The following is a 15,609-nucleotide window of genomic DNA, read 5'->3' as shown; positions in this document are numbered from 1 at the left end:
TTCCTAATCCTGCACCATAAAATACTATTTTTCCTTTGCGTTTAAGCAGGTGCCTCCATTTTGAAATAATTAAGAAAACATTAAACTGGTCCACTCCAAAGTGGTAACAATTCCATTTCAGAAAACCCGTCCTTAAGAAGTGAGGAGATTTAAGTATGCAGAACCTTCTAAAGGGCAATAAAGCTTCACACAGCCCGAAAAGTGTCCCCCTCATATTTATGAAGATGTGTGAAATACTGAATAAGAGAAAACCAACACCGGCTTGCCTTGCTTTCTGGGGTGGGTGAGGTTTTGTGTATGCTTTCTTCCTAGTAGGCCAGTAATCGTCTTTCATTTTTATCTAAAACAGTCACAAAAGTGATCTTGTACTTCTGCTAAGGGGAGAATAAATCAGATGCTCTCACAAGAGGCCAGTGGGCTTTCTGCGTTCCACGGAGGGGGGCAGGATGTGTGAAGCCAGCAGATGCCTCTTCCTGCCCTCGACTTTGGTTTCCAGGCACAAGTGCCTGTTTGGGTGTAAGACTGAGGACGGACGTAGGAGGACACTTTGGGACGCCAGGTCAGTAAACAACCTGAGCAGGGCATGCTAAGTTGTGGAGAGACAAGAAAGCTGAAAATAAACTTTCCTCTGTTCAAACTAAAACCAAAACTGTCGTCATTCACATTTTGTCTGGCCATCAGCCCCAAATACCTACGGAGTTTTGGCCCTAGGTAACTGCAAACGGTCTTCAGCTTGAAACATGATTTTAAGCTGGGCAAGAGTCAAGAGCTAGAGAGGGATTTCTTGGTACATCGGTTCAGTCCACTCTCCTCCTTCGGCCTCCTTTCCTGGGATGATTTAGCCAGTCCCCAACCCCAGGAGGGCAAGGCCCAATGCTCGCCCGCGCCCTGGCGGGGGCCCTGCCTGCCGCCGCCCTCCCGGGCTGTCCCCAGAATGGGAGACGCCTGCGCCCGCCGCGCTGGCTCAGGGGGCCGCCCGGGCCGCGCGCGGCTATCAGCGCAGCTGCCTCCCCTTCCTCGTCCTCCGCCCCTTACCTGGCCAGAGATTCGGCCGAGCTCACAGCCGATAATTGAGGCCGCCATGGCCCGTTGCCCACGTGCCGGGTCCTGGGGCAGCCTCCCCGCAGGAGGAGCTCGCAAAGGCGCCGCGTCCAGGCCGCCTGGCCGCGCTAATGCCTCGTGGCCCGCAGCTGCGGCCGCGCACGCCCCGGCCGCCCTTAAAGCGGCCCTGCCACCCTGGCCTGGGCGCCTGGCGGAGCAGGACAGTGGGCCCCGCAGGACCCGGGCTGCTGGGGGCGCTGCCGGGGAGGGGCTGCCCCAGGTGCGCTGGAGGTCCTTAGGGGACCCTGTCATTGGCACGCTGCCCACCCAAAGTTCCATTCCCTATTCCCTGGGCGATCGCGGGGCCCCAGGCCTAACGTAGAACGGCCCCTGTCCCGCCTGAGGTTGGTCTAAAAATCTTAAGGTTATCAGTGGAAATCTTTCAAGTTTAAATGTTAGGAATTACCAAACAGATTAATTTCTTTTTACTAGACGAATGTATGTAGAGGATAGGGAAGGAGAGTGCTGCCATGGTGCTTTCCTTCCAAACTAGCGAGAAATTAAAAAGTTTAGAAGCATTTCATTTTGTCCTGTGATTGAACAAGTATTCCCATTTTCTCAACGGAGACAGTGAAGCAATGAGAAAGTCTTCTGGTCGCCGCGGCTACGTAACCCGCTTCGTTCCGCCGTCTCTAGAGATTTTATTGAGACCTACTGCGTGCCAGGACCTGTATCGGATCCTTCCTCTTGCCGTCTTGACTACCGTCCTGGATTTTCTATTGCTGGAAGTTGAGGGGAGGGAGAGGGAGGTATCTGACGTTCTGTCACATTGGATTTGCCTAGACTCTTGATCTCACTTGAACATGTCATACAAACGTGCTCTCCTTGAACCCCCAGGACCTGACCTCTGGGTAAGCCTCCTATTTCCTGAGCAGGTGGTGGTGTGTTCTGGGGGCCTGATTTAGATCATGAGAGCGTCCAAAAATATTATGGTGGTTCTCTATGATTCTGATGGAAGAAGAGGTGCAGATAAATTTCTGATGGGATCATTCTGCATTATTTTTGGCAGTAAATGTATATATATATATGTGTGTGTGTGTGTGGTTTTTTTCTTTTGAGGAAGAATAACCCTGAGCTAACATCCGTGCCCATCTGCCTCTACTTTTTGTATGTGGGACGCCTGCCACAGCATGGCTTGCCAAGAGGTGTGTAGGTCCGCATCCTGGATTCCAACTGGCGAACCCCTGGCCACGGAAGCCACCTAAGCTAACATGTGTTGCCAATCTTCTTTTTGTTTTTCCCCTTCTTCTCCCCGAAGCCCCCCAGTACATAGTTGTATATTCTAGTTGTAGGTCCTTCTGGCTCTCTATGGGGGACACTGCCTCAGCATTGCCTGCTGAGCAGTGCTGGGTCCAGGCCCAGGATCTGAACTGGCGAAACCCCAGCTGCCAAGGCAGAATGGCAAACTTAACCACTCGGCCAAAGGGTTGGCTCCCACATGTTTTAATAGATAGGAATTTTGACTCTTGATTGCTTTTCCAATTAATCAATTGGAGTTAATTAATACTGAGAGTATCTAGATAAACGTCTGTGAGGCTGTCAGCTCAGCAAAATAGGACAAAGGGGAAGTCATACCCAGCCACAGGGTGGGGTGTGAATTGAGGCAGTTTGGAGCATTTTCCCCCATATGGTAATCAGGTTTGCATTGCTCCAGAGTTCTAGATTAGCAAGTCTGACACTAACAGTGACAAAGACATTGTTGAAACTGATGCCGACTCATTACTTTCAAATTTGAGTGGACAGTACCCCAAAGTTTATGTGAGAGGAAATAATCATTCCTGTGTTGCAAGAAGCAAAAAAGAGAATAAATCTCTTCTGCATCAAGAATAGAAGATTCCAAACTTCATAGGAATAAAATTATTTTAATAGTTTCCAATTTCCTAAAAGAAAAAAAAAGAAAGCTTATTTTATAAATGAGCAGCCATCTACTATAAAACAATGACTCTCACTGGAGGCAATTTTGCTCCCCAAGGGACATTTGCCAATGTCCGGAGACACTTCGGTTGTCAAAACTGGCATCTAGTGGGGAGAGGTCAGGGATGTTGCTAAACATCCTACAATGCACCGAAGAGCCCCCTACAAGAGAGAATTATCTGGCCCAAAGTGTCATTAGTGCTGGGGGTGAGAAGTTCTACTATAAAGCTTCTGAATTATAACATAGAATTTCTTTGTCACCTTTAACATTCTTTGTTTTTATTTTGTATATTTTTTTATTGAGTTCATAATAGTTTACATTGATGTGAGATTTCAGTTGTACATTATTTCTTATCTGTCTCCACATAAGTGCTCCCCTTCACCCCCTGTGCCCCCCACCCTCCTTCCCCTGGTAACCACTGAACTGTCTTCTTTGTCCATGTGTTTGTTTATATGCCACAAATGAGTGAAATCATCTGGTGTTTGTCTTTCTCAGTCTGACTTATTTCAATTAGCATAATTCCCTCCAGGTCCTTCCATGTTATTGCAAATGGGATGAATTTGTCTTTTTTAAGGCTGAGTAGTATTCCATCATATGTATATACCACATCTTCTTTATCCAGTCATCAGTCAATGGGCACTTGGATTGTTTCCACGTCTTGGCTATTGTGAATAGTGCTGCAGTGAACATAGGGGTACATATTTACTTTGTTGATTTCAAGTTGTTTGGGTAGATACCCAGTAGTAGGATAACTGGGCCATACGGAAGTTCTATTTTCAGTTTTTTGAGCAATCTCCATATTGTTTCCCATAGTGGCTGCACCAGTCTGCATTCCCACCAGCAGTGTATGAGGGTTCCCTTCTCTCCACACCCTCTCTAACATTTGTTATTTTTAGTCTTAGTGATTATAGCCATTTTAACAGGCATAAGGTGGTATCTTAGTGTAGTTTTGATTTGCATTTCCCTGATGATTAGTGACGTTGAACATCTTTTCATGTGTTTATTGGCCATCTGTATATCTTCTTTGGAAAAATGTTCATATCCTCTGCCCATTTTTTGATCGGGTTTTCTTTATTGTTCAGTTGTGTGAGTTCCTTATATACTACAGAGATTAACCTGTTGTTAGACATATGATTTGCAAATATTTTCTCCCAATTGGTGGGTTGTCTCTTTGTTTTGATTCTAGTTTCTTTTGCCTTGTAGACGCTCTTTAGTCTGAACTCCCACTTGTTTATTTTTTCCTCTGTTTCCCTTGTCTGAGAAGACATGGTATTCAAAAAGATCCTTTTTAGTTGATGTCAAAGAGTGTACTACCTATATTATCTTCCAGGAGGTGAGGTTTTATAGTTTCAGGACTTATCTTCAAGTCTTTGATCCATTTTGAGTTTATTTTTGTGTATGGCGTGAGATAATAGTCTACCTTCATTCTTTTGCATGTGGCTGTCTGGTTTCCCCAACACCATTTATTGAAGTGACTATCTTTTCTCCATTGTATGTTCTTGGCACCTTTGTCGAAGATTAGCTGTCCATAGATGTGTGGTTTTATTTCTGGGCTTTCAGTTCTGTTCCATTGATCTATGTGTCTGTTTTTGTATCAGTGCCATGCTGTTTTGATTACTATGGCTTTGTAGTACATTTTGAAGTCAGGGATTGTGATACCTCCAGCTTTGTTTTTTTTTTCTCAGGATTGCCTTAGCAATTAAGGGTCTTTGGTTGCCCCATATGAATTTTAGGATTCTTTGCTCGATTTCCGTGAAGCTTTTAACATTCTTGAATCATACTCGTTATATTATTGGATACAAATGTGCAGATGGATGCTCTTTGTGGTTCCCAAGAGTAAAAATATGCTACTTATGCTCTTGATGAAAAACTGAATATTATGAATTACAAAATATGACAAGAATAATTCTACATAGAGAAATATATTTTAAAACTTGCACTCAAAATTAACAATTCAAATCATCTCTTAGAAAATAGTTTTCTGGTAATTTAAAATTATTGGCATTCATTGTATATGCTTTACATTATTTTCCCCGAAAATATTGTTTTTCACAATATGCCTATATTCTGAATAGGCTTGTAAGTAATATGGTATCCATGGTCTGTTCAAATGAACTCTTATCAAGCACCTATGCATAAATGGTTTCCAAATTTTCCATCCAGCTATTTTACAGGAACTGTTATATATAAGCTATGTCCAAAATTGTTGCTTACTGACTTGTTCTTGGAATTACAGAACTTTAGAACTCGATGGGACCCTAGAGATTACCTAATTGTCTTCCCTTTCAAAGATGCTAAGGCCCAGAGAATGCTCTCATAAGGAATATAACCATGGAAGTTGAAGGTCAGAGAATTAATTAATTTCAACCATTTTTTTACTTACTATATTTTTACATTTACTAATGCACTAAACTCACTTTTTAAATACAGTAGTTTCCCCTTATCCACCGTTTCATTTTCCACAGTTTCAGGTACCTGCAGCCAACCAAGTTCCAAAAATACTAAATGGAAAATTTCAGAAATAAACAATATATGTTTTAAATTGCATGGGTTCTGAGTAGCATGATGAAATCTCCCACCATCCTGCTCCATCCCGCCCTGGGAAGTGAATCATCCCTTTGTCCAGTGTGTCCAGCTGTATACACTACCCGTCCGTTAGTCACTTAGCAGCCATCTCGGTTATCAGCTCAACTCTTGCAGTATCACGGTGCTTGTGTTCAAGTAACCCATTTTACTTAATAATGGCCTCAAAGTGAAAGAGTAGTGATGCTGGCCATTCTGATAAGCCAAGGAGAAGCTGTAAAGTGCCTCCTTTAAGTGAAAAGGTGGAAGTTCTCGACTTAATAAGGCAAGAAAAAAAATCGTATGCTGAGGTTGCTAAGATCTATGGTACGTTTTATTACAGTATAGTTATAAAAATTCTATTTTATTATTAGTTGTCGTTCATCTCTTACTGTGCCTAATTTATGTTAGACTTTATCATAGATATGTATGTATAGGAAAACATATAGTATATATAGGACTCAGTACTGTCTGCCATTTAAGGGATCACTCGGGGTCTTGGAATGTGTTCCTCGCAGATAAGGGGGAGACTACTGTACATGCAGTTTTACACACCATGCTTGCACTATCTGTGGGATATTAAATCCAAGAGTCTACCATAACTTGACTAACCATTAAGTTCTATTATAGAATACGAACAAGGATATTTTCATAATGTTAACTGAGGAAGTTGATTTTTGCTTCCACTTTTGCCATCTTCCCCCTTCTCCTTTCAGGCAATTCACCGTAGAATAGCCAGAATGAGCTTTTAAAATACAAATCAGAATATTAACTCCTTTTCTCAAAACGATCCACTCAGAAAAAAGTCCAAATTCTTTCCCATGTCCCACAAGACTTTCTATCATCTGACTCTCCAGCCTTGTCTCTCACCATTGTTACAAGCTTTCCCAACCTCTGGTCACACTGCCTTCTTCTTGCTACAATACCAGTAAGTGCAAAGCTACACTTTGCCCTTGTTCTTCCTCCTGTTTGGAATGGTCTTCCCCATTTTCCCCCTCCCCCAGACGTCTCCATTTCATTTAGATTTCTGTTATGATGTCATCTCCTCCAACACTCCCTGTCAAATGGAATAACTTCTTTATTTTTCTTAACATCATTTTTCTAATGTTATATAACATATTTATTTGTTTTTATTTCTCTTTCTCCCCTCTCTAGAACAGAGAATTTGTCTGAACTATCTACTACCATCACCTTGGTCTAGAAAAGTGCCTGGCTCATAGCAGGCACTTAAAATATTTGAATGAATGAATGGAAAGTTATTTCAGTATTTATTGGTATATGTGAACTCAGATTTCGGTCTTTCTGGCTCCAAGGCAAGGCCTACCATCTGTCTTCTATTTCATATTTCCATTCATTTTGTAGTGGAAAGAAAAAGAGTTTGGAGGAAAGGATAAAATATTGCATGCACCAAAATGACAAGCTTGGTATCTCAAGGCTGAAACTAAAATAAATTGTATTGTTGTTGGCACAGGAAAGATAGAAAGATCCATTTCAATCATGTTCTTTCCCTATTTAAAAACGTGCAGGACTCCTCTGCTTATCAAATTAAGTTCTCATTCCTCAGTGTGACATGAGGGTCCACATTATCTTGTGCCAATCTGGCTTTCTAGATTCAGCTTTTGGCTAAGTAGAGTAGTTTCTATTTCCTGCTGGTGTCCTGGGATTCCCCTCAGCAGGACCCAATGTAGGATGCCCACCACAGAGAGAGTAACCTCTTTCCTTGGAACTGTAGTGCTGATGGGATGAATTCCCTGAAGCCTTAAGAAGTCCTGAGCCACCTTTAAGGGATAGCATTGTTCAGTGATTTGGGAACTGCCCTGGATATTTCTTCTCATCCTCCCCAGCTGCTAACTCATTTATCCCTTGGTCTTCTTTGGTTCTGCCCTCAGCCTAAAACCTTTTCCTGTCCTGTTATCCCTGCATCAAAGAGGATAGGACGCCTCCTGCTCACATGCCTCCTTCCTGCCTCTGGCACAGATCTCCTAACCTCCAAGTTCAGTTCTGACAACTGCATTGGGTAGGGGTTAGCACACTTACCACTGAGCATTCTCATTTGTCTTGGCTTGGGGTCTCTCCCACACTACCCTCTGACTCACACTTTCCTTTTGTGGTTCATCTGGGAAGACAACAGGAAAATTCTCAAAATATTCCTCATTCCATCTCACACCTCTGCTCAGCAATTAGAACTCTATTTCAGTAGCGTGATAAGGCAGAGATTGTGTTGCTAGACTTTATATCCTAGTATCTGGTATATAGAGGGTGATCAGTAAATACAAGTTTTCCCCAATGAGTTAGGGACCCTTGCCAGTAGGCAGTGACAAAGGTCTAAAAATAGGACCAACTTCTAATGATGCCCCGCAATTGATTGCACTAAGTGACAGTTTTCTCCTCATCCAATACACCAATTCACTTTCAACAGCAGGGTTTAGTTCTACTGAATTAAAATGAGGCAAATCTGTCTCATTTTAGCCACAAGTCTTTGCTAGGAAATGTGGAGCTTTATCAAGGTGACACTGTAACTATGGATGAGGAGCTGTGTCATACAAGGTCCAGAGTGAGGCTAGGCACTGCCATGTTGGTCAATTTAAAAGGCATCCTCCCAGGGTAACAACACAGCAAAACCATTAGATGCAGCTGCCCTGGAGTCACTGATTCTGGCTCTACTACCTGAGGAGACCATGGAGTTACAGTCTAACTAATTTTCCGTTAGCCACAATGACTGCCGACTTGAAGTCAGGAGGAATTTCTACATCACAAACGAGTGACACAATCTTAAAGAAGAGAAGTTTCTGGTTTGTGAAGGTGGGGGATGAGGTGAAGGAGAAAAAGTACTGTTCACACTTTCCTTGTAAATTCTTAGATGTATACTAACATGAGTTAAAGGTCAGCTGGGGGCTGGCCTGGTGGTGCAGCAGTTAAATTCACACGTTCCACTTCGGCGGCCCGGGGTTCGCCAGTTCAGATACCAGGCACAGACCTATGCACTGCTTGTCAAGCCATGCTGTGGCAGGTGTCCCACATATAAAGTAGAGGAAGAAGGACACGGCTGTTAGCTCAGGGCCAACCTTCCTCAGCAAAAAAAGAGGAGGATTGGCGGTGGATTTTAGCTCACGGCTAATCTTCCTCAAAAAAATAGAAAAAGTCAGCTGGAGTAATTTTTATTTTTTTATTACCAAAAATGGCATACATATCAAAGAATATATATTATATACATATTAGAGATGTACAATATAAAGTATATGAATGTATATGTAGCTACCACCCAGCCTAACAGCCACTACCAGTAATTTTGAAATCTCTTATGTGCCTCTTCCATCCCCCTTTCTCTCTCCCAAGATATAAAGACTATTTATTTACACTTTTTTTTACTGCTGAAACCTGAATGAACTGTGTTGTGAGAGAGAAATAAACCTTTGTTTTTAGCCTCTGGGGTCTGGAGTTGTTTCTTATGGTTATAATACAGAGGCTGATTACTCGAATTTAGGTGCTGCTTTAACAAAATACTAACACAAGTGGTGTGGCCATGACTTAGCAGGTCTGCAGTGGGATGCAGGAAAACAAATACAGAAGTGGAAGCAGGGAGATCCCTGTTATGTCATAACAGACGAAGTGCTTACCAAATTTGGGTCAAGGAAAAGATGTTGAAAAAGCCCTAATAACAATGTGTGCTGGATGTTACTGGCTGCCTTTGACAAGACAGAAGAAAAAGATGAGCTTGGGAAATAATTAGCCAGTTTGCAAGGAGAAACAAAAGAGAAGAGAGTCTAAGGGAGAATCTAGAAATTTGGGGCATCAAAGGGCATTAAAGGGTTGAAAAGGCCAAATACTTCTAGACCTCAAAGAGTAAGAGGGCACAACCAGAAAGACCTACAACTAGAATATACAGCTATGCACTGGGAGGCTTTGGGAGAAGAAGATTGGCAATAGATGTTAGCTCAGGTGCCAATCTTTAAAAAAAAAAGAGGAAGAGGTAAGACTGAGAAGGGTTTTGAGCAACAAGAGGCCACTAAGAGTCAGCCTTGTGGCAAAGATCAGACCATGGGTGTTAACTTCACAGCCTAACCTATTATTTCAAATAGCTGCAAGGTAGCTGCAATAGGTAGAGAGAGATATAGGCCAAAGAAACAACTCATGCTCTGAAATTATCATTGTTATATATGGAACTGACTACTATTTTGATAGAATCATATCATTCAAGAAACCATAAGCTTGAACTAAAAAGCTTTGACTTTTTAAACTATAAAGCCACCTCTGGGCACTCACATTGGTTCAAACAGAAAATGGGCTCTGAAAGCTGTGTATCCCCAAAGCAGAGCCTCCAGCACCACTTCAAATATGGGCAAGAAGATTGAAAAGGAAGACATTTCCATGGAGTAGAGCCAGAGGCCACTGAGAAAAGTAGACAAGGACATTCCTTCCTGGAAGCAGAATCAAACCTAATCGAGGAACCTAGCCCTTCCCCAGGGCAGAGGGCTTTCATCATGTCTGCCCAACGGGATTCCATAAACGCTGGGGACCAGAGATGGTGTGCATTCTTCCTTTTCTGAGTGAAAGTGGGTATGGGCTTCCTTCCTCACTCAGACACCGATTGGTCCATTCCACAGTTGTTTGGGCCCAGCCTGCATGTGGTTATCAGATTGTACAGCATTTGTACCAAGGCTTAAAAGAACAACATCCTTGAAAGACATTGATGGAAAGCAAGAAATTCTGTTTAGTAAAAAAAGAAAGATTCTAGTTATGTTCAACAGACTGGAAAATACGCTGAGTTAGAATCAATTCAAAAATAGCAATTGATATTCTAGAATGTGACTCAGTGATGCAGGCAAGCCAGGGGCATCACTATCAATGAATAGCTGAGTTTACTATGTAGCTTCAAAGAATGATATTATCTACTGAAAAAAAAATCCAAATACCTGTAAGCCTCACTAAAAATACTGTTTGATACTATATTAGTGAGCATAGGCTAACTGCCTCAACAAGTAAAACCCAAATCTCAGTAACTTAACACACACACACACACTCACTCACAAGGATTTACTTTTCACGCATACCACAATTGAGGGTTAGCAAGGGGAGAAAAATGGATCTGCTATATGCAGTGATTCAAGTACCTAACTTTCTTCCATTTCTCCCATCGCTTGGGGCCTTGGAGTTTACTTCTAGACCCTCAACGTCCACCCATCAAACAAAATTTAAAAAGCATACAACCAAGAAGGATCACCTGGGAGGTTTTAATGGGCTGGTCACAGAAATGACACATGCCATGTGTGCCTAGATTATATTGGCCTGAAGTCAGTAACAGGGCCACACCTAGCTGCACACAGTGTTTCACACCTCTATCTCTAAACACAGTAGCATACATACCATACACTACTAATGGAGCATTTTACATATACATCACTAAACAAAGTAGTGTGTGTACCATGCACCGGCACATGAAGTATTTCACACGTGGAAAACATAGCCTAGTTCTGTGTCCCACAGAAAAAGGAAACAGCACATAGCAGTCTTTGCCACAGTCCATCAATTTGATCATAAAATATCCTTTTGCTCCTTTCTTCCCAGGATGCACTTACCTCCCCACCAAGGAAGACAAGACAAAACCCTGTCCAGTTATTTTATCCAGTGCAAATTCCAGGGATTAAGGTGAGAAAAATATATTTAGGAGATAACATAAGAAAATGTTATAGACTCAAAGTAAAATGAATTTTTATATTGGATTTTAAAACATTTTCTTTGCTGTTTTGATGCTTTACATTTAAATGGGATGTATCCTTTACTTCGGGCCTTCATGGAGTGTCAGGGGCAAGATTTACTCTCTTGCTGTGAACAAAGAGAGAACTGCGCAAAAATACGTGAAACAATTGTTTGCAGATATTAAGAAACATGCACCATAAGACTGTGATCCCTGAGAGAAATGAAGTGAGCCCTAGTATCACTCTAGAGTTCTGCCTCGAGGTACATTCCAGACCTCAGAGCAGGAGGGTGATCCATGGTAGTTTCACACAACTGAGGAGACAGAGACTGGAGTTCATGGAGGCTAAAGTAGCTCAAGTTGCAGGGCAGAGTACTGGAGATAAAGGAGTTATACAAAACCGGAACTCCAGAAATATACACGGGGGCTCTGGGGTCTTTGTTGGACACTAAGACATAAACTTAGAGTGAAACTCTCTAAGGTCAGGAGGAGCGCTCACATAGTGCTAAGAGGAGTTTGAGCTCCAACCAGAGTTGAGTGTCCTTGGTGATCACTCACGACATTTACTAAAGACCACAACAGCTATGCCTTAGCAATGGGGCTACACCATCTCTAGGTTAAAGATTACTCTATACCCACCTTAACAAAGGCCTGAAAAGATTAAACTGAACCCCAAGTAACTGAACCGTCTATAAGAACAAAGCCCAACAAAAATCTATAACCGACAATGTGAAAACACTAATGTCCAACAATCAATAAAAATATTAGTAGATATGACAAGAAGCAGAAAATGAGACCCAAAGCCAGGAGAATGAGTCACTAGAAACAGACCTAGAGATGATAGAGTTAAAGATAAAGGAATTAGCAAATAAGCAAGTTAAAACAGCTATTATAACTCTATTCAGTTATTTAAAGGAAAATGTAAATACAGTGAGAGAAATAGAAGGTGTGAAGAATAAAGAACCAATGGAACGACATCAAGTGGTGTACCACAGGTAGTAACTAAAGTCCTGGAAGGAGGGGTGGGCAGAAAAATAACTTGAAAAAAATGACCAAAATTTTTCCAAATTTGATGAAAACTCAAAACCCACAGATCCAAAAAGCTCAATGAACCTTGTGCAGGATAAATGCAAAACCACACTAAGGCTCTTTAGAAGCAATTCCTGAAACCTAATGATAGAAAATCTTCAAAAGAGCCAGTTATGAAAAAGCCAAATTACGTACAAAGGAACCGAGAAAACCATACACCTCTCGTTGGAAACTGTGGATGCCATAAGACAACGGAATGGAATCTTTAATGTGCTGAAAAACTAAAACTATCAACCTTGCATGTTCCCTTCTATTCCAGAAGGATTCCTCTCCTCCCTCGCTTCCAACACCTGGAATCATCATTTGGGGCCTACTCCTGTTCCTCTGTAGAGTTGACAGTTAAGCTGTACACAGCAGTGAAAATCTCTTTCAAAAATGAAGGTGAAATAAAGACTTTTTCAGACAAACAAAAGCAGAGGGAATTTTATTGCCAGCAGACCTGCACTTCAGGCAATGTTAAAGTAAGTTCTTCAAGTGGGAGGAAAATAATACCAGATGGAAACTGGGATCTACACAAAGGATTGAAGAATGCCAGAAATGACAAATATGTGAGTAAATATAAATTTAAATGGATGGGTTTCCAAGGAAAGTTACTGTGGCTTATTAGAATAATGGGGTCAAAGTTGATCAAAAAAACAGCAGCAGTGATACCTCACACTGGGTCAGACTTGAGAGTTTGCAAGCAGCTTCACATGCATTAACTTATTACATCCTTATAAAATGCCAGATAGATATTACCATCTTAATATTTTAAGGATGGGTGTGTAGTGAAGAATTAACCTTACCCAAAGAGAGGTCTGGCCTTTGCTCTCAGCTACTAGGAGGTGATTTCCAGGCCCATAGAACATTTTGCTTGATAGGAGTATCTTTGTTTACCTAGTGGTTTTGGCTACCAGACAGACTAACAATGTGATTTATGATGGGGGTTTTGGGCCACGTGATATTAGCTCTACTTCTTGAAGGCTGGAGATTAAAGCTCGGTCATGCTGGGAATATGTGATTGAACCCCAATAAAAAAATCTGGACACCTAGGATCAAGTGAGCTTCTCTAGTTGACAATACTCCATGTGTGTCATCCCTCGACTGATTTTCACCTTACCTCTCTCAATAATAAATTGTAACCATGAGTATGACGGCTCTTAGTTCTATGACCACGTCTAACAAATTATTGAATCTGAAGATGGTATAGCAACCCCCTAAACTTACAATTGGGGTCAGAAATGGGGTCAGTCTTCTGTGGACTACTGTTCCCTCTAACTTCTCAGGTGTCTAAACTCTCGCAAAGGGGATTAATGAAAGGATGATAATATCAAACATTTATACAGCTTACTATGTGCTTATTTTATATGCTTAAGATTATCAAAATAGGCCCAGTGTAGTTACCAAATGGAAGATTCTCATAATGGTTGACTTTTTTGCTGCCACATCTCAAGAGAAGAGGGAAGATTTCTCTTCTAAAATCACTACCTGCATTCTTGGTTTTCCTTTTCACTTCTTTAGTACTCTGCTTACTATATCATACAAACTAGGTCTATATTAATCATAAAAAATCATTTTAGTGCCATGTCCCCATACTTCTCATTTCACTTTAGCTCTTTGCATGTTATCATTATAAGAGTTACTTCCAAGCTGGGGTTCCTATTCTTAAGGCTCTGATCCTTGGGTTGTTAGTTCATACTTTGCTACTCCATTATTTCTCATACTATGAGTCACTAATTCTCTAGGTCCTTAAGGGTCCTTAAAAAACCTCTACCTGTGTGTAGGTCCACCTTTTCATTCCAAATGTTTACTGAGCATCCAAAATATACATGTCCTTGGGCTAAGTCCTTATGGAGATACAAAGATGAGTCAGACATGGCTCTACCCTCCAAGAAGCTAACTCTCTTGTAACAGAGAAAGACACGCAAAAGATAAAACAAAATAAACCTATCATTCAGGATAGAAGGTGATTAGAACCACAGAAGTGGCATAAGCAAGGAAGTTAATCATAGGTGTTCAGTTAAGAAAGACATCAATTTCATTTAGGGAGATTAAATGATTCTCCACATCCATCATCAGTAAGTGTTATTAACTGACTCTCAACACCCAAGTATGACATTTTCATCGCCTTTTTCTCCTTTGTCTAGCTATCTGACAATAAAAAAGGCCTTAACTAAGTGAGAAGAAAAGGAAATGAGAAGAAAAAGAAAAAGGAAAGGATAGAGGTAAAGGAAAATATTCTCCTTGAAATCTCCCAAATCCTAGTGTGGTTGTTTCATTGACCTCTTCCCACTATTTACTTATTCTTTGCTCCAATTCCTTTAACATTATCTAGACAAATTACTCTAATGCTGTCATCTGCTTTCAAGACTTTATTTATACACTGGTTAAGTCAATATATGTTTTCTAGATACCTTATGATGTTTTGTGATTTCTATTACTTATTTTTATTACATTAAGATATCAGAATTGTTACAATAAAAACATTTTTGACACCCCCCCCCTTGCCCGTCACACGCACAGAAAGGTATCTTTGAAATCAATTAGTTCTGTCTTAATTCTACAGAATAAAAATTTAAGACAGGAAAGTTAGCTTCCCTACGTTATGCAGCCCGTTAAGCATGTTCCCTTCTCCTGCTTCACAAGTATCCCCATCCCCCTTCCACCTATCTCTTGATCATCATTTGGAGCCTACCTCACCTTCCTCTGTGGAGGTGGACAGTAAATTTGTAGAACAGAAACACATCTTTTGGCGTTATTAGTAGACTAAAGTCTGCTTTTTGCAGCCTCTCCTATAGACATTTTTAAATAGTTAAAATCATATTCTATGTGTGACTTTGTACCATTGTGTTAACATTCTAATGTGAAGTCCTCCCATGATATTATAAACTCTGTTTTGCAAATATCCATTTAAGTTAAACAAAATGCATTAAGTGCATGTCATATCCTAGGTGCTAAGCTAACTGGTGACAAATGATAAGATTGTTCACTACATTAAGGTGCTGGAGATAAATGACACTGAAGTGCTTCAGAATGTAGGAAATACATGAGAACAAAGAATTTTAGTACAAGATAGGAAGTGTTAATTATTGCATAATATTCAACCACATGAAAGTACCACAATCCACTGAGGAAATCTCCATTTTGTTTTGATATTGTAAAAAATGGTGATAAAATGACTGTCCTATGTTTCCTGTATGCAAGATTTTTAGAATAGATTACTAGAAGTACAATTACCGAGCCAATGTATGAACATTAAGGCTACTCA

General features: G+C 41.0%; 1 protein-coding gene across 1 annotated transcript in view; it reads right to left on the bottom strand.

Moving 5' to 3' along the window:
• Nucleotides 1-15,609, bottom strand: part of SOHLH2 (spermatogenesis and oogenesis specific basic helix-loop-helix 2) — a 140,418-nt gene that overhangs the window by 50,135 nt on the left and 74,674 nt on the right. The window contains exon 8 of the mRNA XM_046663734.1: nt 7,357-7,390. Coding sequence (XP_046519690.1) covers nt 7,357-7,390 — 34 coding nt within the window. The remainder of the gene's footprint in view (nt 1-7,356; nt 7,391-15,609) is intronic.

Source organism: Equus quagga, chromosome 6 (assembly GCF_021613505.1).
Source record: "Equus quagga isolate Etosha38 chromosome 6, UCLA_HA_Equagga_1.0, whole genome shotgun sequence".
Classification (NCBI taxonomy): Eukaryota; Metazoa; Chordata; class Mammalia; order Perissodactyla; family Equidae; genus Equus; species Equus quagga.
This window is presented reverse-complemented; position numbering and strand designations above follow the sequence as displayed.